We start from the raw sequence: 25,549 nt of genomic DNA, 5'->3' as shown, positions 1-25,549 counted from the left end.
AATTCAACTATTCATGGCCTTGAGGGGTGAACTTTTGGTGAACTGTTGTAGTTTTGATTAATGAACTGTTGCATATTTACCTCTCCGCCCCACATACTTAAGTAGCTAATTATACTATACATGGGATGTATGTAATGATGTAACTACATGTATGCTTGTATGAAACGGAAGTAGCTGTAAGAGTTCCGGTGTCTGCACACGTGCTCAGGAGAGAGAAGATAAATTCTGCTTGCAAACACAATTAGTTTGTCAGAAGCTGATTTGGGCATCAATGCCCCACTCTGACCTTGTTTGCAAACAAATACATCCTTTTGTGCCGGCTGATGTTTGTGTGTCTGTGATCTCTGCGCGCCTCCAACGAAATGAACCGCATTTGTGCATCAATACTAGAACCGACCTGAGCAGGGTGCAGGGCCTGGGGCAAATCAGCTCGTGTGGGGCCCTGCTCCCACCCCAATACCATGGACCCTGGATGTGAAGAAGCCGCTGTCACCATCAGTGGTGGCACCAGTGGTGTGGGAGGGGTAGCGAGCAGCTGGATGCAAAGCCAGCGGCAGTGGCACAGAGTCACCGTGGCCACTCTGCCCAGTTCTGCAGGGCCCCCCCAAGGCATGGGGCCTGGGATGGTTGCCCCGATTCACCCCCCACTAGGGACAGCCCTGCATGATACCATCCAAGACTCCCTTGTGCCATTACTTATGGAAGCAGCTGAAACTGGTTGAATATACTATCAGACTTAACTGATTTGGGCCAAACCAGTTTATGCAATGTCTGTCCTAGACCCCTTCCTGGTTTAAGTTAAACCAGAGTCCCCCAGCATCCCAGGTGCTTTTTAGCCCTGGGCTGGCCTGGGCTGTCTGCTCCAGAGAACACAGCTGGCCTCACCCCTCTGCTCCCTAGCCAGGGCTCCAGCAGAGACTGTAGGCATAGCAGTATCTGCCTGGCTTCCCTCTGCCCCTGCCTCCTGCCCCTCACCACTTGCTGCTCAAGCAGGGATTCCCCCTTCCCTCCCTCCCATCTCCCACAGCACAGACCCTAGCCCCATGGACCCTAGGCATCTAATGGTATGCCAGCTAATTCTGAGAGGTGTCTGTGTATGCCTCCAATTTCACTGGGACAGGCAGACAGAACAGTGTCCGCTAAGGGATTTTTGGAGCTAATCAACAGGTCAGCTGGTAATGTCCCTCTGCTCCTTCCTTGGAAAAAGCTGTTTAAGAAGAGCTGGAACTAATGAGAGAAGTTTTTGTTTTCTTGATGGGCTGATATGTGCTGTGTTATCGGTCCTCTGCTGGCTTCCTCGCTGGCTACGTTTGCAGACAGTATGAAGAAGCAGGGAGAGGGAGATTAAAAAGCTCAGTATCATCAGCAGATGCATGCACTGCACACCCCTTCCCCCTTTGCTTCAAAGTGCTAGCCTGGGGCTGGGGGCTGGCAACACTCTCACCCCTTGAGCAGCAAGTGGGGAAAAGCTTGGGATGGTGCAGGCAGAGTGGGAGTTTAAACCCCTCCCTCATCAGAGCGTCCTGCCAGGCCCTGGCCATGCCTCCCCCTCCCCCTCAGCTCAGCACTGTCGAAGGGAAGGAGGAGCTGCTCTAGTGCTCCTCCCCGCGGCTTCTATCCTGAGCCAAGCAGTCAAGAGGGAATGTCTGTGCAGTTGCAAACCAGTTCAACCTAGCCAGGTTAGACTAACCTGCTAAAATTGAGTCAACTCAGGCTCAGGTTTTTTGAGTGTCTGTCCCTAGCATAAGGAAGCAGTGAACCTAAGGGTTAAAACACCTCAAAGAAATGCTCTCAACAACACATTCTGCTGAGAGCAGGAAGGCAGATGCACACATGGAACTGTTCTTTGCAGCCTGGCTCATTCCCTCCACTCTTTGCATACTCCAAGGAACAGCAGGAGGATGCTCACTGATGTGTGAGACCCTGCAGGAACAGTCCTCTGCAGCAGGGGGTTCCCACTGCCCCCTGAGATATAGACCAGGGGATAAATGGGGGCAGACAGTGGAAGGAGGATGAGGTTCTGCCCCGCTGACCTTATGTGGCACCAGCTAGATCAGCGATTCTCAACTTTTTTGGTCTCAAGTCTCCCCTCCAGATCTTTTCTGAATTTAGATCTAATCTCAGTGATTTTCAGCGGGGGTGCCATGAAGACTAAGAAGGGTGACAACCAGGGGTATGGAGCCAAAGCCTTTGCTTAAAGAAAGATTTATTTGGTGTCAGTTCTTAACAGTATCAATTCTTCTGGCAGAAAATGGAATATGTTATGTGTTGAAAAAAAATGTGTACAAACACATACACACACCTTTTTGGGTATAAGCATGAAGTATGCCACCAATTTTAATCCCGAAAAAAGTATACCACGGTATCAAAAGTTTGGGAAACACTGTTAGAGACAAAATTACTACAAGGTGTGTGCATAAAAGTTGGATAATCATGTTCAATATTACTCAATAGCTCAATGAGTAACTGGGAATTAGTAGCAAGTGAGGTTTCCCAGGGGTTGCTCCTGGGTCTGGTATTACTCAGTGTCCTCAGTAATAACCTGGAAGATGGAACTAAGTTTACACTCAGAAAATATGCAGATGATACCCAGCTGGGTAAGATAGTAGGCACACTAGAAGGTACAAGTAGGATTCAAAATAACCTTGGTACTTTGGAGAAATGGTCTAAAATAAAATCAGATGAAACTCAATAAAGATATATGCGAAGTCCTGCATTTAGGATGAAACCATCAAATGCAGGAACACAAACTAGGAAAATCATTGGCTATTCTTCAGCCACTAATCTGGGGCTTCTAGTGGACTTTAGGATGAATATAAGTCAACAATGTAGCACTGCTGTAAAAAAAGTATATAAAAATTCCAGGATGTAGGAGCATCATGTGCAAATCACAAGTGACTTCTGCTCTATTCAAGCAGAGGCCTCACCAGGAGTCCTGGGCACAATTTCAGGTACCATATTTTAAGGAAGACAGCTACGAACAGAAAAGACTGCAAAGGAAAGCAACAAAAAATATATTTAAAGTCTAGAAAACACAGTATGCAAGGAAAGGCTAGAAGATCTGGGGTTCTATAGTCTGGAGAAAAAAAATGGAAAGAGGACATCATAAAAGTCTTCAAATCCAAAAAATAGGTTGCTATAAAGTAGAGATCACTTGTTCTCTGTGTCAATTGGGGGCAGGGCATGGAGTAACTGTCTTAAAATGAAACAAGAGATTTAGGTGGGCTATAAGGAAGAGCTGTTTAAGTATTAGGGTAGTTTAATACCAAAATAGGTTATCTAGAGAGGTTTCAATCTCCATCATCTGAACTTTTAAAGTACAGGTTAGACAAACATTTGATTAGAATAGTTTAAATGGGAATGATGCTCCCATGAGCAGGGAGCATTGAGGTCTCTTCCAGCCCTATTTTGCCAAGTTCTATGAAGCAGCTTGGTGGAGAACTATTCAATCAGTGATAACGATCTTGAGCAGTTCTATGTAAAGTTTTGATTTCATTTTCTTTAAGCTTCATTAAACTTCAGTGTTAATCTAAAAGATAAGGAACAGCACTTGATAGCTTCATGCTTAGTCTACACTACAAAGTTTTGCTGGCATAACTATGTCAGCCTGAGCCTGAAAAAAAAAGAAAACTCACACTCCCTAGCTGGCATGCTTATTGCTGGCAAAGCCCCTTGTATGGACACAGCAATGCTGACAAAAAGGCTGCTTTTGCTGGCTTGCCTTATGTTGCTCCAGGAGGTGGTATAGCTATGCTGGCAGACAACTTCATTTTGTCAGCATATATCTATCTATATTAGGGGTTCTGCTGACTTCACTATGCTGGCATAGCTATACTGGCAGAGGCTTGGTCATACAAAGAAACCTGAAATCTGCGTGTGGTTACTAATTGGTTTGAGGTGGGGGGGTGAATGTTTGCAAGTCCCAAATACTGCTAATAGTTGGGGTGATATCGAGAGTATAGCATAACACCTGGAGAGCGATGTAGATATATTAAGACTCTGCTGATCACTCTAACTAGTTTATCTACAGATAACTGCAAGCAATTATATTTTGTTTCCATGTGCAATCCCTCATTCATATATAAGACAGTATGCAATACAACTTTAAAGTATGTTCCTTCTGAACTCAGGTTCAGTTCCCTGCTACATCACAGACTTGTTCAAGTCACTTAATCTCCATGGGTGCCTGAAGATATGCAGGGAGGCTGCTCTGACACACTATAATTACAGCACACCAGAGCAGACTCGATTAATTGAGTCTGTTGGAGTGAGCTAATTAGTGCATTCCAGCAGCCCCCATGTCTCGTGTACCAGGGTCCGCACACTTCAAAATGGCAGCAGGGGCATTTTAATTAAAGCTTGTTGAATGAGCTTTACTTAAAGCACCCCCCCCACCATTATGAAGCACAGGGACACTGATACACAAGCTGTTGCAAGCACTTTAATTGGAGTGGCTCTTGAAGCTGCTCTATTTAAAGCATTTCCCCCCACTCCTGGAGCACATGTAAAAATGCCCATCTGATCAACTAGACAAAGCTTTCCCACCTGAGAAAAAAGTACTTCTCCTCATCTTCATCATGGGGATAACAGAACTCCCCTATACCCACAGAGGCTATGAGGGCACATCCATTAAAGATAGTGAGGCATTCAGATACCATGGTAAAGGTGATTATGGATGTCTAAGGGAACAAACAGAAGCAACAATGGAAATATTTCAAACACTGAAATGCTTCAAAAAGCCAGCTGTACAAACATAACACCCTGTGAGACATTCCAAAAGTGGCTGAAGTATGCAAAAACAGTATCTCTTGAAATGAGGTACTATTTTGAAGCATTTCCCTTCTCATTGTGTGTATATGGAGACAGGGAATCCAGAGTTGCTCCAGAATCCCATAGTGCTTTATTCTCTTCCATCCCCACCCCTCCACAGAGGAAGGAGGGAAAGTGGGTGGGTAGTGTGGCAGGCTGTTAGTCAACCTGCTAGACTGTCCAGCTACTGTGTCCTGCTTCATGGTCCAGGCAGATTTGGCACTTGGAGCTGCCCACCACAACTAGTGCTGGGCTCTCCAACCCCATTTCCTCTACTTCTCCACTCTTGTGAAAGTAGGACAGGTGAGGAGACGTTTGAGGGATTTGTGGTAAGAGAGGGGGCAGGAAGGGAGATACAGCTCCTGTAGGGATGGGGAGGGGAACTGCAGTTTGCTACAGGTTCCTGTATTGCTCCCTGGTTAGAGAGCAGTGGTTGCATGCAGACATGGCAATTTTGAAGCATTTTAGGAAGGAAGTACCACAGGGGCTATACATATGTCCTGCAGCTGAAGTAAAATGCTTTGGAAATGCTTTATAAAGGGATTCATAGACACCTGTTTTTAAAATACTTTCAAATACTTATAATAATCTATTGTTACTACAAGGAAACAATTCAGACAGGTTTGTAACTTTGCATTAAAAGGAAGGATATATGCTATAAATGCTCACACAATTATTTGTTGCAAATCTAGATCATTTAAAATAAAATCAATAAATTGTTCACAATGTATTAGTACGTTTGTGAGGTTACTGGATTCATGCCTACTTTATACTTTTATATATATATGTTTTATCTGGCATTTAGCTTAGGCTGGCTGTATGTGATTCTTTCACAGACCTGCACAAAGGCACTTGTCCTAAATCTTACCCAACAGTTCTTCCAGCTGTACAGTTAGTCTAATAAAAGGTATCACCAAATAACCCTTACTTCTCCAAAAATATTAAGCAGTTTTAGGTAATTTAAGAAACACCAGAGTTTGAAATAGAAAATTAACATCATTAAAACTAACGCAATTCTTAACAAGAAAAAAAAAAGATTTCTTAACAGTTAGCTGTCAGTATAGGGTGATATCTGCTAAGTAGATGGGTTTCTTATTTTTAATACAATAGGCACAGCAGAAGAATATCTGAGATACAACCACTTTCTATCTGTAGTCCATACTGTGAAAATATTAATTAGTGGCAATAACAGATGCGAGACCACAAAAGTAGCTTGGCAAGGCATTGTGTGGTTTTCAATTGAAAAGCCTGAAAATCGGCATTCCTTCAGCAGCACTGTAACAGAGTCAAGGAAAGCCTCTTATTTTAACAGAATCAACAGAGTGGCACACCTCTATTGCACATAATGCAACTATTAGTCTAAACTTAGAATCACAGAAAATTAGGGTTGGGAGGGGGGTCATCTAGTCCAAACCCCTGCTCAAAGTAGGACCATCCCCAATTAGATCATTCCAGACAGTCAGGCTGTGTCCACATGAGCGTGGATGTTTGGTTCCCTGGGGAAAACCACCAGCAGGATACCTTGTGCTGCCATTAGTTGTTCCCAGGAAATGCCTGTGCCATGCGCCTTCTGGCATGTGGCAGGTTACTCTGGGTGGGGTAGGGGATGCTGGGCCAGCACCTGGGCTGGCCCCAGCAGCCATACCTGGGTCCTGGGGGCCTCCTGGGGCTGCAGCAGCGATGATCCTGCCACTCAGAACCTGGCTGGCAGCTGGAATGTGGCTCTGGCCAGCCAGGCACCTGTTTTCAGTGGTGCACGCTGCCCCTGCATGTGCCACTCTGCTATTTTTGTGTGGATTTTTTTGGCCCCTGGATATCCAGGTGTCAAACTGCCGCTCCCCCCCAGTGTCACTCCCCTGCAGCATGGAGAACAGCTGAATGTGAGATACTTACTGCATGGCCACACTCATTTGGACCTCATGGTCCAAAATGTTTGCCTCCTTTCGATACAGTTTTACTTCAGCATTTTTATGGGAAATCTAGGTTTTACACGAAAATAATGTTAAGAAAGGCCATCAGTGCAATGTGGAGATATATCTGTCTAGATTGAAAGAAAGACCCAAAACAACTTACTCCACATATACAGTCCAGCTAACTTACATAATAGTTTTACTGGGAGGACAAATGATCTTTGACTACAACACATCTATTTCACCTGGGACCCAAGGTCAATATGAAACCAGATTTCCAGAGGTCAAACATTATTTGAACCCACTGTCCCATAGCTATATGCTGTGTGGTTCACCCTGAACAAAGCTACCCATGTCATTCATTTGCCACACAGCTCATGCATTAGCATTTGCTGTCATTTTTGTAGGATATTCTGCATAGGACACCCAAAGATGGAAAAAGTGTATTAACAAAACACCATGAGGAGATTGGTTTACAAAAGGGATCAAATCACACAGTTGCCCAAGACAGCAGGGGACTAGATTTGGTGACCAGTCATAGGTCCCTACAACGTGTTGCTGTGACAATAAAACCTTAACATAACAGTAAGCTAGAACAGAAGGCATCAGGAAGGCTCTGACAATTTCCAGCTGAGAAAATATGACTTCACTGCAGGTTGTACATTAGCACATAGGCTACTACTAGAGGAAATCAAATATTTGAACAAGTTATGAGTGATGCATTTCATTCATTCATGAAAACTGCTACTAAACAAAAATTATAGTGCTACCATGAACTTGACCTTAGGAGACACAAACAGTTTATTCTGAAGGTAACAAAGTCACTGAATGTAAGACACTATTTCTTTTTTCTTTAGGGTAGGGATGGTGGAGAAGGTAGATTATTAATGCTTTTTTTAAAATTAGGATAAATTCCCCTATAGAAATAAAACTAAAAAATATTTTTAAGACCGACCCCAGAACCATGAATTATATTATTTTTAGTCACTGGCTTTAGTTCATTTGCATTCAATCATTTGGAGGCGAGGAGAATAAGAAAGAAGGGTTTCAAATATGGAAAAACAGAAAATTTATCTGTGACAAATTACAGCATTTCTCATAGTAATATTTGAGTGACTAACCCCCTAACAGAAGAGTTAGAACATGTTAGATTTATCATGCTTGACTGAAACTGGGATTGTCAGGTACAATCCGGCCTTGAGCAGGGTTTGGACTAGATGAACTCCTCCGGTCCCTTCCAACACTACTATTCTGTGATTCTAACAATTTTATCCTCTATAAAGGTCACTATAAGGAATGGCAATATAGAAATTGTGAGAAAAAAAGATAGGAAGCATAGTAAAAAAACAATTAGGGCTGCATCATGAACTTGTTAATGACCTGAAAATCAAAAAGAAATTACACTAAGAATGGCTACAGTAGCACAAATAAAGATGAGTTTAAAGAGATAGCACAAACATGTTTCGCCACTGGTGCTTCTGCTTGCTTTTGCCACTGCGCATGGGGGACCCCCTCACTCATCAGTCAGTAAGGGGGTACACTAACCAAAAAAGGTTGAAAACCCCTGTCTTAAATCAATAAACTAATTTCTGAATCAGTCTTCCAAATCTGCACTCATATTAAAGCTATAGTTAAACTCTCTTTTTATATAATCCTGCAGATGCTTTATTTTTAGAAAGCAACTGGTTAATTCTGTCCTGTGAAGAAAAAGGTGATGCAAAAGTAAAAGTGAGGAATATTTCCTTTGAACGGTGAATATGTGCGCTCAGGATGGAGAAGATTAAAGGCACATGTTATCTTCTATTTTTTTAAAAATTACACTGAACATCTTAGAAACCTTACATATTAGAATATTTCTTTGACTAAATATTTACCAAGATCCTTAATAAGAGATAATGCTTCCCATGATATAAATGCTCCACCACCATCATCCATGGCTCCTTGTCCAACATCCCAGCTGTCCAGATGTCCACTGACAAGTACGACCTAAAAAGGCAATCAGAAAGAAAAGACATCTTTATGCGAATTCATATTCACAGGCATCCAAGGGGTAGATTTGCCCCAACCAGCTTAAATGTTTTGTAATTCTGCATTTCAGTTTTAAAACACAAAGGAAGAAAATATTAAACATATTCCTTTATTCTCCAAACACATCTCTAGAATCTGAGACCCTACCATACTGACTCAGTCAAATCAAGGTTCTGCACAAGTCCTAAGGCTCATTGGGATAGTGTGACTGAGGCACAACAGTTTCCTGTATCCAATGGCACACAGGGGCCAGCATCACTTCAGGCCATTCTTGGCTTCCCATCCCAAATATCAGGTACCTATATGCAGGTGAGACTGTTGAAGGTGGTCTCTGGCAAGACCCTAGAGTAATGCTGGAACTCTCACCTCCAGAGCCCTAGGAAGATGCTTTATTCCCCCCCAGCACTGTCCCCCATGCTGATTCAGACCTTACTTCAATCAGCTGAAGTGTCTTGCCTCTAGTAATGCCCAATAACCAATGCTTAAGTAAAAAACTTAGCCCTTCAAAAATGAGTTGTAGATTGTACCTTGCTGTAAGAAAGGAAAAATCCTTTCTGACCCCTGCTGTGATCAATTTAAAGCCTTTTAGCATAACATTTCATTAAACATATTTTAGTATGTCTAACTTATTAATATGTCCTTGGACTGTTGTTAGGTCTTTCAAGTCAGGGTCGTCCCTAGTGGGGGTGAATAGGAACAACCACCCCAGGAGGAGCTGGGAGGAGCTGTCACAGCCCTTCCTTTGGAGTCCACCTTGTCCTGGTGGCTCCGTGCCACCACTGGCTTCATGTCCAGATGCCCACCACCTCCCCCCCATGATGGCTTCTTTGTGTCGGGCCCCGCACAGGCTGATTTGCCCTGGGCCCCATGCCCTGCTAGGATCACCTCTGGGAACAGTCATTATGTTATGTCTCAATGGACCCAGGTTTTATTATTAGATTCTCTGATTAAGTACAGACATTCAAAAAGCCTGAAGTGGAATTGATCTAAGTTACGTAGTTTTCTGTAAGCAGCATAGTTTAGAACAGTAGTGAACAGAATGCATATTTGCCCTTTGGTGAGGGAAAAAAATCTTACACCGGGTTCCACCATTTTTAAACCAGTGTGTGCTGAACTTCTGTTATGGGTATAGATAAGTTTTGTGTGCCAAACTTCTGTTCTGTTACAGGTATAGACAGGTTTCCAATCACTTATATAGGTAAAAGTGTAATATCTATGCCTGGCTTATACGTGCAACAACAACATAGCAATTTTATAGTTATTTATTTTAAACTATCCTTGTGACAGGCAATAGAAGCCTCAAGGTTTGGACAGAAACTTAAAATGTCATTAAAAATTGTTATATTATCTATACCCTTCTGAGACACAACTATAGAATGTATTTCTACTGGATTGTAATTCCAAATATTGCAAACTGACTAAACACTATAGATGAAATGCATACTATTCTACTTAAAACACAAGTTACTGTACTTTGAGCAAGAAACAATAGTAAGAAATAGTTCATATAAACAAGTTGTCAGCTGACATATTTAGGTACTGCACTGCACATGTACATGTAGAAATATTGTCTACCAAAGAAAGCAAAAAGAAAAAAAAAGAAGAAAAAAAAAAGATCACTGCCAGTGTACAGACTTTGTGAAAAAGAATTACTGACCAGCAACTGGAGTTCTATGAAGGTTACTGTCCAAACACACATCCTGTGGTGAATACACCTTTCCCTCAAGCACTTAGACTTTTTTATCCTAGCAGTATCTACAGAGCGCACGTGCCTCACCTCTCCTCTCCTCATGCTACATGTCAAGGGTGAACAAACATACTGCCCATGGGCTGGCTCCAGCCTTTAGAACTGTTCTGTCTAACCCACCGGTAGTGCAGTACGCAACTGGAAGTTGTGGGCTTGGCTAGTGGGCCCTGCTGCAGAATTCAGGGTTCCTGGGCCTCAACGGACATGGTCATTTGTGGTGAGACAGGGCTGGGGTGGGGGGAGAAATCCATTTCACAGCCCCCAGGCTCACCACAGCTGCTGCTGGCACCATGGATCCAGCTCAGAAGTAGCCCATGGTTTGGATCCAGCCCAGAGCCCAGGATGAATTTGACAGCCCTGGTCTAAAGGGTAGTATGTGCTTCTTACTGTAAATTCCCAGAGTACTCAAAATTCTGAGGAGGGGACAGAAGGCAGGATACAGAATGAGCAACACAGCTCTTGGTAAATAACTTCTCTTTCTCCTTCTTGTCCAAATGCACATTCCACTATAGGCAACTCCAATGCCCAGTCCACTTGGATGCAACTCCAATAGTCCCATGCAAATAGTGTCTGAAGGACTGTTTTGCCAAATCCACCGTCTGCTCTAGATGTCGGTGTGATGATGTAATGTTTGGTGAAGGTGTACATGGAGCTTCAGTTGGCTGCTTTGCAAACATTAATGAAAAACCTATTGTGTAACTCAGGGGTTATCAACCAGGGGTACTTGGAAAGGGGTTTGGGGATATGCACAGGCAGGCAGGGACACAGCACCACTGCCTTCCAGGATCAGAGTTGGGAGGGAGGGCAGCAACTCCCCTGTGTTGGCGGCACAGCCACGCCCACCTGGCAGGATGTGGGGGGGCAGTAGGGGGAGATGCTCACACGCAGCCTCCACCATCTACCACCATCTACCACCCTCCAGCTGCTGCTGACCCCCACCCCCGCATCTGGCTGCCGCTATACACCCCCCTGCCCCAATAGAAGTGTACCCTTTAGAAAGGTTGAAAACCCCTGATGTAACTGATGAGAAAGACAAGCTTTCTAGGGATAGGCTGGTACAAAATATCTATGATCCTGCATGTGAGCTTTTCACCCTTCTTCTCAACTGGAATCTGCAATCTGAGCCACCTTCCTCATGAGCTCCTAGAAGTTCCTAAAGTCATCTACCTGGACTGCCAAGGGAAGAACAACTGCTTCTTTCACAGATTTCATAGACATTAGGGCTGGAAGGGACCTCGGAAGATCATCGAGTCCAGCCCCCCGCACAAAGGGCAGGAAGTCAGCTGGGGTCATAGGATCCCAGCAAGATAAGCATCCAATTTGCTCTTGAAGGTGTTCAATGTAGGTGCTTGAACCACCTCCGCTGGCAGGCTGTTCCAGACCTTGGGGACTCAGACAGTAAAGAAATTCTTCCTTAAGTCCAGCCTGAAATGGCCTTGCAGGAGTTTGTGACCGTTCGACCTTGTCATCCCTTGGGGTGCTCTGGTGAACAAACGTTCCCCCAGATCCTGGTGGTCACCCCTGATAAACTTACAGGTGGACATCAGATCACGCCTGAGCCTGCACTTTTCCAGGCTAAAGAGTCCCATGTCTCTCAGCCTATCATCGTAAGATCTGTTTTCCTGACTTCTGATCATGCGCATGGCTCTCCTCTGGACTCTCTCAAGCTTCCCCACATCCTTTTTGAATTGTGGAGCCCAAAACTGGACGCAGTACTCCAGCTGCGGCCTCACCAAGGCCGAGTACAAGGGGAGAATGACGTCCTGGGATTTGCTCGAGAAGCATCTATGGATGCAAGCCAACGTTTTGGTCGCTTTATTAGCCGCAGCATTGCATTGCAGGCTCATGTTCATCTTGTGGTCAATGATGACCCCCAAGTCATCATTGGCGGATCTCCTCCGGCGGGCTTTAAACTAGGCTCGTCGGGGGGAGGGGAAGATGAGGGGGGGGGAGGCTGTGGACCACCAAACCAGGTGGCACCCACAAGGACAGCCCAGCCTGAAGAAAGAGAGCTTTGGGAACGTGAAAGACAGGGGGTGGACAGCAATACGGCACAGGTAAGGAACGGGAAGGTTAGAGACAAAAAGCCGTTTAGGACTTGGAGCGAGGGGGTAGCAAAAGCACCAGTCACAGGGCTCAAGTGCCTATATACTAATGCTAGGAGCATGGGGAACAAGCAGGATGAACTAGCGCTCCTGGTTGCACTAAATGACTACGACTTAGTGGGGCTGACGGAAACCTGGTGGGATCCATCCCACGACTGGGCGGTACATATTGAGGGCTATAGATTGTACAGAAAGGACAGAGTGGGGAAAAGGGGGGGAGGGGTTGCGCTCTATGTTAAGGAGCAATATACATCAACCCTCATCAAGACAGAATCAAAGGATGAGGAAGTAGAAGGACTGTGGGTTAGGCTACATGGAGGGCAAGGAGAAAAGGATTTGGTGGTAGGGGTCTGCTACAGACCCCCACATCAAGGGGAAGAAATAGATTTGGGGCTCCTGAGGCAACTCTCAGAGACCATAAAAGCTAAAGAGGCGGTGGTCATGGGGGACCTAAACTACCCGGACATCTGCTGGGAGACACAGACAGCAAAGTCCCACCGCTCACGCAGGTTTCTAACCTGTGTACAGGACCTCCACCTGACGCAGGAGGTACATGGTCCCACTAGGGGGAATGCCTTACTGGATCTGGTATTGGCAACGGGGGATGACATAGTAGGGGACCTACAGATCGGTAGCCATCTGGGGGACAGTGATCACCTAAAAGTACAATTCAACATAAGGCGTCGAGTGGGTAAGGTAACCAGTAGGGTGAACGTGCTGGACTTTAGGAAAGCTGATTTCAGCGAACTCAGGCGATTAGTGAAGGATGCACTGCAGAGTAGTAGTTTTGAAATGATGGGAGCCCAAGAAGGGTGGCTGTGCCTTAAGGAAGCTATCCTTCGAGCACAAAGCGAGACGATCCCCGTGCGAGGTAAAAGAGGGAAAGGGGCCAGGAGGCTTCCCTGGCTGACCAGAGAAATCCAGGGCAGACTAAGGGCCAATAGGGGAGCACATAAAAAGTGGAAACAGGGAGAGATCACCAAAGAGGAATATACCTCTTCTGCTCGTGCTTGTAGGGAGGCAGTTAGACAGGCCAAAGCTACCATGGAGCTGAGGATGGCAACCCAAGTAAAAGACAATAAGAAATTGTTTTTTAGATATATAGGGAGTAAAAGGAAGGCCCAGGGAGGAATAGGACCCCTGCTAAATGGGCAGAAACAATTGGTGACGGACAGAGGGGACAAGGCTGAACTCCTCAACGAGTTCTTCGCCTCAGTGTTCCTAAGCGAGAGGCATGACAAGTCTCTCACTGGGAGTGTAGGGAGGCAGCAGCAAGGCACCAGACTTCCATGCGTGGACCCTGAGGTGGTGCAGGGTCACTTGGAGGAACTGGATGCCTTTAAGTCGGCAGGCCCGGATGAGCTCCATCCGAGGGTACTGAAGGCACTGGCCGACATCATTGCAGAGCCACTGGCGGGAATATTTGAATGCTCGTGGCGCACGGGTCAAGTCCCGGAGGACTGGAAAAGGGCCAATGTGGTTCCCATTTTCAAGAAGGGGAGGAAGGAGGACCCGGGTAACTATAGGCCAGTCAGTCTCACCTCCATCCTTGGCAAAATCTTTGAGAAAATCATCAAGGCTCACATTTGTGAGAGCCCGGCAGGACAAATTATGCTGAGGGGAAACCAGCACGGGTTCATGGCAGGTAGATCGTGCCTGACCAATCTAGTCTCTTTTTATGACCAGGTCACAAAACGCCTTGACGCAGGAGGAGGGGTGGATGTCGTATACTTGGACTTCAGGAAGGCCTTTGATACGGTATCCCACCCCATACTGGTGAACAAGTTAAGGGGCTGTGACTTGGATGACTGCACAGTCCGGTGGGTGGAGAATTGGCTGGAGGGTCGCACCCAGAGAGTTGTGGTGGATGGGTCGGTTTCGACCTGGAAGAGTGTGGGCAGTGGGGTCCCACAGGGCTCGGTGCTTGGACCGATACTCTTTAATGTCTTCATCAGCGACTTGGACGAGGGGGTGAAATGTACTCTGTCCAAGTTTGCAGATGACACTAAGCTATGGGGTGAAGTGGACACGCCGGAGGGCAGGGAGCAGCTGCAAGCAGACCTGGACAGGTTAGACAAGTGGGCAGAAAACAACAGAATGCAGTTCAACAAGGAGAAATGCAAAGTGCTGCATCTAGGGAGGAAAAATGTCCAGCACACCTACAGCCTAGGAAATGACCTGCTGGGTGGCACGGAAGTGGAAAGGGATCTTGGAGTCCTAGTGCACTCCAAGATGAACATGAGTCGGCAGTGTGACAAAACCATCAGAAAAGCCAATGGCACTTTATCGTGCATCAGCAGATGCATGACAAATAGGTCCAAGGAGGTGATACTTCCCCTCTATCGGGCGCTGGTCAGACCGCAGCTGGAGTACTGCGTGCAATTCTGGGCGCCGCACTTCAAGAAGGATGCGGATAACCTGGAGAGGGTCCAGAGAAGGGCCACTCGTATGGTTAAGGGCCTGCAGGCCAAGCCCTACGAGGAGAGATTAGAGAAACTGGACCTTTTCAGCCTCCGCAAGAGAAGGTTGAGAGGTGACCTGGTGGCTGCCTATAAGTTCGTCAGGGGGGCACAGAAGGGAATTGGTGAGTATTTATTCACCAAGGCGCCCCCGGGGGTTACAAGAAATAATGGCCACAAGCTAGAGGAGAGCAGATTTAGATTGGATATTAGGAGGAACTTCTTCACAGTTCGAGTGGCCAAGGTCTGGAACGGGCTCCCTAAGGGAGGTGGTGCTCTCCCCTACCCTGGGGGTATTCAAGAGAAGGTTGGATGTGTATCTAGCTGGGGTAATGTAGGCCCAGCACTCTTTCCTGCTTATGCAGGGGGTCGGACTCGATGATCTATTGAGGTCCCTTCCGACCCTAGCATCTATGAATCTATGAATCTATGAAGTCTCTTTCTTCTGTAGTGCTATCCAATGTAGCACTGCCAAGCCTATAAGGATGCTGCAGGGTTTTTTTCCCCAATGTGGAGAACCTTGCATTTTTCAGTGTTAAACACCATCAGGTTTTTGTCCACCCATTTCCTGAGCTTGTCCAGGTCAGCCTGGATCACCCGCCTATCTTCTGGCATGAATGCTTTGCTCCAAAGTTTGGTGTCATTGGCGAACTTTGCCAATCCGCTTCTGACTCCAATGCCCACATCATTAATGAAGATGTTGAAAAATATGGGTCCCAGGACAGAGCCTTGGGGGACCCCACTGGTCACAGGACACCATGATGAGTGACTGCCATCAATTACTACCATCTGGGTCCGACCACGGAGCCAATTTCCCAGCTAGTGGATCGTGGTGGACCCAAGGCCACAACTGGCCAGTTTCGTCAAGAGGTGATCATGTGAAACCAGATCGAAGGCTTTTTTGAAGTCAAGATATATAACATCAATCTATTCTCCCTTGTGCAGCTGATAGGTCACCTGGTCGTAGAAGGAAATGAGATTGGTCAAACAAGACCTACCCGCAACAGACCCGTGGCCGCTATCCCTTAGGATGTTGGTGTCGGCCAGTCCATTAAAGATGGCCTCTTCAATGAACTTTTCAAAGATTTTCCCTGGGATAGAAGTCAGGCTGATGGGCCTATAGTTAGCCGGATCCACTTTCCTCCCTTTCTTGAAGATAGGCACCACATTGGCCTGCTTTCATTCTTCGGGTACTACACCAAAGTGCCAGGAGTTTTCAAAGAACTGTTCCAGAGGCTGGGCTATGATGCTCGCCAGCTCCTTGAGTACCCTGGGATATAAATTATCAGGGCCGGTTGACTTGAAGGTGTCCAGCTTCTCAAGATGTTCCTTCATGAGGTCAGCATTAATGGAGGGCAGGGGATCTCCCCCACCCAGATTTCCCTGTCCTGTAGGGGGCATAGGCATCCCATGGGACTGCTGAAAGACCGACGCAAAGTACCCATTTAATAGGTTGGCTTTTTCCTGGGCGTCAGTTGCCCCATCTGGTTCAGCAGGGGTCCAACGTTGCCCTTGCTTTTCCTCCGGCTTCCCACATATCTGAAAAAGGACTTTTTATTACCCTTGATGCTCAAAGTTAGTTGGAGCTCAGTTGCAGCCTTGGCGTTCCTGGTTTGCTCCCTGCAGGACTGGACCAGTGATGAATATTCCTCCTTGGAAGTGAATCCCATTCTCCATCCTTTGTAGGCCTTCCTTTTTTAGCCTCAGGAGGTCTGCTAGATCCCTGGAGAGCCAGGGGGGCTGCAGTGCCCTCTTGCAGCCTTTCCTCTGAGATGGAATAGACTTAGCTTGTGCATTGAGGATTGTTCCCTTGAGGAGCAACCACTCCTCTTGAACTCCCCTCTCTCTGGGGTCATGGTTCCTTAGGGCCTGACTGACAAGTCTCCTGAGCTTGTCAAAGTCGTCTTTTCTGAAGTCAAGGACTTCCATGTTGCTGACTGACTTGCCAGTTTTACAGTGGATGGTGAAGGTGATCAGCTCGTGGTCGCTGTCATCCAAGTTCCCATTGATCACTAGTTCGCCAATTAGGTCATCCCCAGTAGCCAGTACCAGGTCGAGCAGCGCTTTGCCTCTTGCTGGCCCATAGATTTCTTGAGTCAGGTAGAGGTCAACCACGCATGACAGGAAGCTTTGCGACCACTTGGATTTTGCTGAGTGATCTTCCCAGGAGATGTCTGGGTAATTGAAGTCACCCATGACAACCATGGTCCTGGAGTATGTGGCCTCAGCCAGTTCCTGGGTGAACTCCTGGTCAAGCTCTTGACTTAGGGTGGGAGGTGTGTAGTAGACTCCCACCGTTGTGTACCCTGTGCTGTGGTCCCCATGGATTTTAACCCAGAGGGTCTCCAGTCGTCCACCCTGGTTGCCAATATCTGCTTGCAGGGACATGTAGCTTTCCTTCACATAGACAGCTACACCCTCGCCCCTTTTATCTACACGATCCCTCCTGTACAGGGTATAGCCATTTATACCCGAGGTCCAGTCATGGGTGGAGTCCCACCAGGTCTCCGTTATGCCTATGACATCATAATTATTTGCATTGAGTAGGAGGATGAGCTCCTCCTGCTTATTCCCCAAGCTCCTGGCATTTGTGTACGGACAGGCAAGTGTCCCCTTGGGGGGCTCTTGCCTTGCCCACAGATTGTACCAGGGCTGGGGCAAGGGTTGCTCAGTGGGCCAGCAGTGGCAGTTGTCCCCCCGTCCCCCAATGGGCTTAGTTTAAAGCCCGGTGGAGCAGGTCAGCCAGTCTGGCTGAGAAGAACCTTCTCCCCAGGGGAGAGAGGTGGAGGCCATCTCTTCCAAGCAGCTCACTGCCTCTCTCGCCAAAGAGTGGGCTGTGGTCATGGAAGCCAAAGCCTTCCCAATGACACCAGCGCTGCAGTCTTTGGTTGACTACATGGATCCTCCTCTCCCTCCTCAGCCCTTAGCCTAAGACTGGGAAGATCGACAACAACACCACCTGTGTCCCCAGCCCCTCCAGCCCCGCTCCCAAATCCCTGTAGTGCCTCACGACCTGGCTGGGACCGCTCCGAGCCGTGTTATTGGTGCCCACATAAATAAGGAGCATAGTATAGTGGTCTGTGGGTTGGAGGAGCTTAGGGGTCTTCTCCGCAATGTCTCGGATGCGGGCCCCTGGGAAGCAGCAGACTTTCCAAACTAAGGGGTTGGGACGGCAGATTGCCCCCTCAGTTCCTCTCAGGATGGAGTCTCCCACAACAAACACCTTACATTTTGTCTTGGGGAGAGTGGGGATGGTAGTTGCAGTTGAGCCTCTGTTGCCTGTGGGAGCTGGCAACTCAGCAGGCTCTGCTGGAGCAGCAAGTAGTGTGTACCTGTTGCTAAGCTCCAGTGGGGCAGGGGCCTTGGTGCGGTGGACCTTAGGGCCTTTGACCTCCTTGGTCCATGCCCCTGACCAGAGTGGAAGGTCCTGGAGTCCTCCTTTGTCCTGAAGTGGTCTACCCTCCAGCTCGCGGGGGAGAAGGGCCTGGCGGCAAGAGTCAATCTCCTGCTCACAGTCTCTGATGGCACTCAGTCACTGGACTGTGGCCTGGGGCTCCTCCAGCTGGCACGCCAAAGACCCCAAAAGGGAGCAGACCCCAAACGGGGAGATGGCCATGCTCCTGGACCCCAGAGCCTGAAAAAGGGACAGGCAGGCCCTGCAGCCAAGAGCCAGAGGCTCCGTCTGCGAGGAGCCCGGAACCATGGGCTCCATCTGGGTGGCAGTCTCTGAGGTGCCTGAGGTGGGGAGCCACTGAGCCTGAGGGGACCCTTGGGGTACGACATGTGCCCTTCCGTGTCATGCCTCTGGTAGGTTGGCTACGGCTGGGACTGTCTACCCTGGGGGGTTCACAGGCAGGGTCTTGGGCCCTCCTGCGCAAACTTTGTGCTAACTCGTGCGCCTGTTTGCGCAGCCTGTTTGCGTGGCTCCCTGGGGGGCTGGGTGAAGTAGGGGCCTGGCTGGGGCTTGACCCAGCCCGGCTCCACGCAACCACCTCCTCCCACTCAGTGGCGGGTTAACCCCCTCCCACCATGGGCCCTGCTTGCCTCCGGCTGTGCCGGGGATCAGTGGGGGGCTCCACAGCTGCTGGGTGGTGTCTGGGGGGTTTTGGGGGAGCGGGGGCACGGCGGGCTTTCACTCACACTTCTCTCGCCAGTCCGGAGCCTAACCGAAGGGTACAAGAGGACAGCATGGTAGGATACAGCATGCTTGTGCCATGAACAGGTACTGTAGCAAAAATAGAAACCCTTAAAAAACTCAAACCCTCCAAAACTCTGAACTACAGTGCATAAGGAACACACACATCTCTAACAGACTGTACTTATGGAAACAGACTTTACTTGACACATATTTTCAAGTGAACAGGTTTTGTATCTGAACTGATGCATGCTCATTACTGTCCACTGGATCAGTGATCTGCAAACTAAGATTTTAGAGAATAGATATAAGAACACTGAAAGAGATGCCAACTTTTCATTTGTGGACACTTAAAATGGTGAATGGAGGGTGTGGACCCTTTTGAATTGTAAGGGTAGGTAATTCACATATTTTTGAGTGATCACAGTCATCTTTTGTAGAGCCCTTAGACATAGACTGCAGACCCTCAGGGGTCTGCGGAGCACAGGATGAAAACCAATAGCCTACAGTGTCAAAGAACGTCTTCCTCATAATTTTAAAATGGTTATGGTGTTTTTACCAGATATTGGTTTTAGCAAGGTAACCACTGACTCATGGGGAACATAAGCTTCAAGCTGACGTGCCTTATTTATGGCAAGTTTATATGCATAATAAAAGCATAGTTTTTTAATACAAGTAATGCCTTAATACTGAGAAAATGCCTGAGCAACATTGTTCCCTAGCAACAACCTCTACATAAGTGACTGATAGGGAATTGCTTTTCATTCCTGTGAAATAACACATATTGCAACAAGCAGGAAACTTTGAATCAGAAGAAAGTGGTGTAATTCCTTGTGGGATTACAGACTCCAATCAGAAAGCACCCTTACCAGCTCCAGGACATTACACCAAGACAGATTAAGGTTCAAGTGGATTGAGAAATTCAGAGAGAATTTTGAGGATGAACTTTTACTTAAAATTGATGCCAAAAGTAATTATGTAAAACAACCAGAGTTATACTTTGTGAAAGAAAGAGAGACAATTTGTACAGGATACAGTTATGTCTTTTAAATATTGAATTTCTGGAGTAACCATTAGTGTAGCAACCATTATCATAGAAATTAGTTCTGCATTCTACAGTAATTAGTAAATGCACACACATTTTAAATGCATTTTAAAAGGTCACCTAGATTCTACACATTTTTTAACCTCAGTTATCAACACTGACAACAAGCCAACACCATCAAGAGCCCATCTACCGAACTAAACCCAAAGGACACTAGAAAACCAATAGGCCCATTCTGGGCCTGTAGCAAATGTAATTTTGGTGGAGCAATAGAAGGAAATATTTCTGAAGCAAGTTCATTTAATTGAGGCTAGTAGAAACTGCTATAGAATTTGGAATATCAGAATACTCCACAGAGATGGACTGGTGGATAAAGGGATTTGATGTTATCAAGGATTTATAACATGGCTTTCCAATTTGTCACAGAGCTATCATGCCCACAAATGCGATTCATACTATGCAAGTACATAGACTACATAAATTTGCACCAAAGTTCCATATACAGTAAAAGTTCTGTTATCCGGCATCTTACAAGCCGGCATGTTCCACTAACCGGCATGCCGGCTTGTAAGATAAAGTGAAACCAGAAGTGTCCACCATGGCACTTCCGGTTTTTCTGAGCCCCCATGGCTCTGGGCAAAGCAGCCTGTGCTGCTGAGCCCCCATGAACTGGGGCCATAACAGCCTGTGCAGGGCCTGCCTTTCTGTCCTGCAGGGCCTGTGGGAAGGGCAGCGATGCCGCAGGAAAGGCAGCGATGCCGCAGGAGGGGCAGAGGGACGCCCCAGACGTGGCAGGAGAAGTGGTGGCCAGGGCCACTCAATTGACTGGCATATTTTGTTATCCAGGATTCCCCATTCCCAGGGGATGCTGGATAACAGAGCTTTTACTGTATAAGCATTGTCAACATTTCCTATTAGAATATATACACATATACATATATACACACACACACACACACACACATACATATATACACATACACACACACACACACACATATATACACATACACACACACACACACATATACAAACACATACATACAAACAACACAAGAAATCCATTCAGTTTAACAAATATACAGAGAAACCACAAATGCCTGTCTATGACATCTCATTTTGTAGTTGACTATACTTGTCAATTCATAAAAGATTTTTTTAGGGTTACAGAGATTTCATGAAACATGACAATCTGAGCCTTAGCAAGTTTGCAGTTTCACAACATTCCTATCACAGAACCTTTATATAATACAATATAGGGAGAGAAATGAATTTAAAGGAATCTTTTCAAATATAGGATGAGTTATTCTGTTTCCTTATAGGCCAGCACAGTGACCTTTATCAGATGCCTGTCAGTCACAGGCTGCATTCTTAATCAGATAGACTGTATCTAATAAATGTGAGGCTAGACAGAGAAGAATTTATATGTTGTTCATCCATAAGGGAGTTTTGTGATGAATGCCTTATTTATGTCACTACAAATGTCCCACCCCATATGTTTTCATGAATATCCTGCCAATTCATTGTGTAATAACTGAAAATATGTGCAAGTAAAACAGTATCTGCCTGACTGGAAAAAAAGTGAAAATCTCCTCCCATCCTGGTCAACCTGAGTAATCTCAAAGATGTAGAGGGTAGGGAGGAACATCTAGGATTATTTAGTCCAGCTCCTTGCCAGATGCATTATTCAAATGCTTATCCAGGCTCATCTTGAAAAATCTCCAGTTAACAAGTTTCTACCTTATCTGGTATCTCCATAAGAGAAACCTAGACTTCACTGTTTGCAATTTTTAGAACATTATTAGTAACAAATTATAGCAGTGATTCTCAATAGGGTTGCCACTGAGCGGTACACCATATTAGCACTGTTAGGTGTTCAAACACCTACACATGATTTACAAGATAAACCCAGATATTTCAAGCAGGAATCCATAGCATCAAAAACATTCTGACCTGTTATGGTCTTTCTGAGTTCTTCACAACAGAAGAATTGACCTATTAGCTTTTATTAGTTTTTTGGCTTTGGAAAACTAAGTGCTGATGGGTGCCTCAGCTCTAAAGAGGTTGAAAACCACTGTATTGTAGCATAAAAAGCTGTGATCTAGAATAGTATTTGCACCAACTTTTCAGAATCACTGATCTAATTTAATTTCAAAGAGGTACAAGACAGTGGAGGACCTATGAAATATAGCTATCCTTGTGCTTCATAAATGAACAAATGCATATGGAGTAATGTTCAATGGGAAGGCATTGTTACTAATGGAAGCTGTCAAGATCTGCATTTACATTATGCAAGACACATTTAGACTCTACTCAAGAAAACACCTCTTGACCCTGATAATCTTGCCAATTGCCAGCCTTTACCTGAGCAAGAAGATTGGAATATTTACGGCAGAGGAACTGTCCTATTATCTGGAGTCATTAATGTAAACAATGCCGGTAGCAATGACTATGGTTGCTTAAACATTTTATATACTATCCATATTCCATAGCCAAAATTCTTGATGTAATCCATGTATTTATCCAAGTCTGACTTTTCTATTTCAGCAAAAACAAGTCAGCATTTTCTGATAATTAATCTACAAGAACTACAATTAATCTAAGAGAACTACATTGAAGAATTCTATTACTTCTGTGGTTTGAAGTATGAATTTAGAATTTGGCAGGAAAAAGGGATTACCTTGATATCTAAGATGTGCTTTCAGGTTTCCATGAAAATCTGCCCAAATTTGGCTAAATTCTGAAATTTAAAGAACCTCGGTTTGCACATGCTCAGTAGAAGGTTGAAATTGCAGAGAGAAATACACTGGTGATTCCTGGAAAATGTTTCAGTTTGGGGCTGCAGGAGCTGAGCAGTTTTCCCTGCAGTTGGTGCCACTAAGACAGTGAGAAGAAGGGACAAGAGTAGAGAATATAAGAAGGGATCATGTGCACAGAGGATGAGGTAGAGACCAGGACCAGGACAAGAACAGACATTTGTAACCTCGAGACAAAACTCCTCAGGGAACATACAGTTCAAGAACTGGGGAGTTCTGAACTTGTATGGGATAGACCTAGTTGAGTTTCAAGAGAGCCTTTATTCAAGCTTCAGCATGCCTTCCCCAGGTAAGTGATCCAAGTAGATAGGCTTGATACATAGGAATGTAGACACCTCGAGGGTGGTGGCTGAGGTACCTGAGCAAGAAACCAAAATTGGGATCTTTTTGCATATGCAAAAAATCTTTAGCTACAAGCCTTATTCGTTTTTTCCAATCAAAATCCACCTTATTTAGTGCATGGTATCTCTATTTCAGGATTCTGCAGGTCAATGCAAGAGCATCTAATATTAATTGTACTCTACCCTAATCACGTAAACATGTTTTTTATGAATATTTAAGTTTTTCACTCTGACCAAAAAAAATCCAGTTGCCCACTCCATTGTAACAACCCCACTAGATACCTCAATACAAGAAAAAGTTTCACTTTACCACACACTACATTCCTTGTCTCAAGGTCAGTTTTATATCTGTTATAGTAGATCCTTATGTGCATCATTCAGTGACATTTTGTAAATTATTCTGCCTATTAAAGACCTTCCTGAAATCCAGATAAATTGGTGTTTAGTTTGACTTTTCTCCAGCTTGAGAATGTGGCTGAAGACTCAAACTAAATTTGTCACACATGTTTTCTTTCATGAATCCAATCCAACTATTCCAGGAGCTAAAGAGAGACTCTGGTAGGCAGAGGTGGATCCAGAGTGGGGGACCATCACAGGGGGATGAGGAGAGGGGTGCAGTGGAGCAGTTGCATGCCTTCCTTTTGATTTTGGCTTCACTCAAATTTTAAAACCAACTGCCTGAGAGGGGCAACAATATTTCTATTCAGGCAGTGCTGACAGTCAATTGGTTTCATGGCTCATGAGTCATTATACTATACCTGATTACTACTAATCTCTTCATTCCACACACACAACCCTTTCTCTCTCTCTCTCTTTTTTTTTTTAAATGGTCTTGATGTTTCGTTCATCACGTTATCCTTTCTTTTGCAATGCTGCTGTCTGTCAGGCATTCCGAGTAATCGCTCTTGTCTATTTCACAGGCTATTTTCATTTCTAGCTAAAATCCTTAACTCAGGTGTGGTAATATTAAACTCAGGTGAACATTAACTTGGGTGTGGACCTAACTGACAGTGAAGTGCTGGATGCTCTGTCAAAATGCTCAAGAAGGCTAGGTTTTATTTTACCTGAATAAGATATGTACATTTAACTAGAATGACTACAGGACCAATACAACAATATAGTTGGGCTATTTATCTAGTTTGTTGTGCTTTTAAAATTAATTTGTAACCTAGGAAATTAGCACACATTCCAATAAAGTTACATTTGTTTTTGCTTTGATCTTAAACTGAAGAATATAGTACTAGGCCCCTAGCATTTTAGTAAACTTTTTAGTTTCTCTTTAACTGTAGAAAAATGTGTTGTGTTATATGATGTTGTGCCATGCCACCTCCCACTTTTCAAAATCCTAGATGTGCTCATGCTGGTAGGGATGAAAGAGATTGCAGACACTAATAGGAGACTTTTCTAGGAAGTGCTGTATGATGATATAACTCTTTAAGTAGGCAACATAACACTGAGTTCTATATTGATACCAACTGTATTTCAGGGTTAAATGTCAAAATGTTTAGAGATGAAATTTAATTTCTATTTTAATCTAAAATGCAAAAGGGATTTTATGGTTGTATGGCACAGTGTCCATCAGCAACATGCCATCATGGGATTAGCCTAATGAAATGTACATGCTGAGTTAGATTTAAACATAAAATCAGCCTAATTTCCCACTACCTTACAACTCCTGTAAGAAAATATAACATGCCACCACTGATTAAATGCTTTGTCTCATCATATTTAAACTCAAGTTTATTCATCCCTGGGGTAATGCCATTCACTTAAATGACTAAATTTAACCATAAAAGTTCATCTATTCAGAAGGTTTTGTTTTTACCCTCAAATTAATAGGCGAGTAACTAACATCTTTGAAAAAGTTCCTCCAGACATTCTCCAAATGTTTCTTTTGGATTACAAGTATTTGTCATCTAACTTAAAGGACAAGCAGTGACTGTCCACATAGGGCTTTAAGGAAGTGTCAACTATCACACATTAAGATACTGTTAATGGTAAATAAAACCTCTAGTGAAGACACAGCTAACCAAGACACAAACCAAGAACACTGACATTTTTAATTGACTGTTTTAATAACAAAAGAATATTCCTTCAAGTAAGTTTTATGCTATGGTTGCCAAAAATAACTTTGCCCTATAAGCCTTATTATTA

At 45.1% G+C, this 25,549-nt stretch overlaps 1 protein-coding gene across 4 annotated transcripts in view; it reads right to left on the bottom strand.

Moving 5' to 3' along the window:
- CPQ (carboxypeptidase Q) overlaps nucleotides 1-25,549 on the bottom strand; it is a 309,733-nt gene that overhangs the window by 103,770 nt on the left and 180,414 nt on the right. For all 4 annotated transcript variants that reach the window (XM_090040396.1, XM_090040394.1, XM_090040397.1 and 1 more), the window contains one exon: nucleotides 8,594-8,705. In XM_090040396.1, coding sequence (XP_089896522.1) covers nucleotides 8,594-8,705 — 112 coding nt within the window. The remainder of the gene's footprint in view (nucleotides 1-8,593; nucleotides 8,706-25,549) is intronic.

Source organism: Crocodylus siamensis, chromosome 3, assembly GCF_052110815.1.
Source record: "Crocodylus siamensis isolate JL-2025a chromosome 3, ASM5211081v1, whole genome shotgun sequence".
Taxonomy (NCBI): domain Eukaryota; kingdom Metazoa; phylum Chordata; order Crocodylia; family Crocodylidae; genus Crocodylus; species Crocodylus siamensis.
This window is presented reverse-complemented; position numbering and strand designations above follow the sequence as displayed.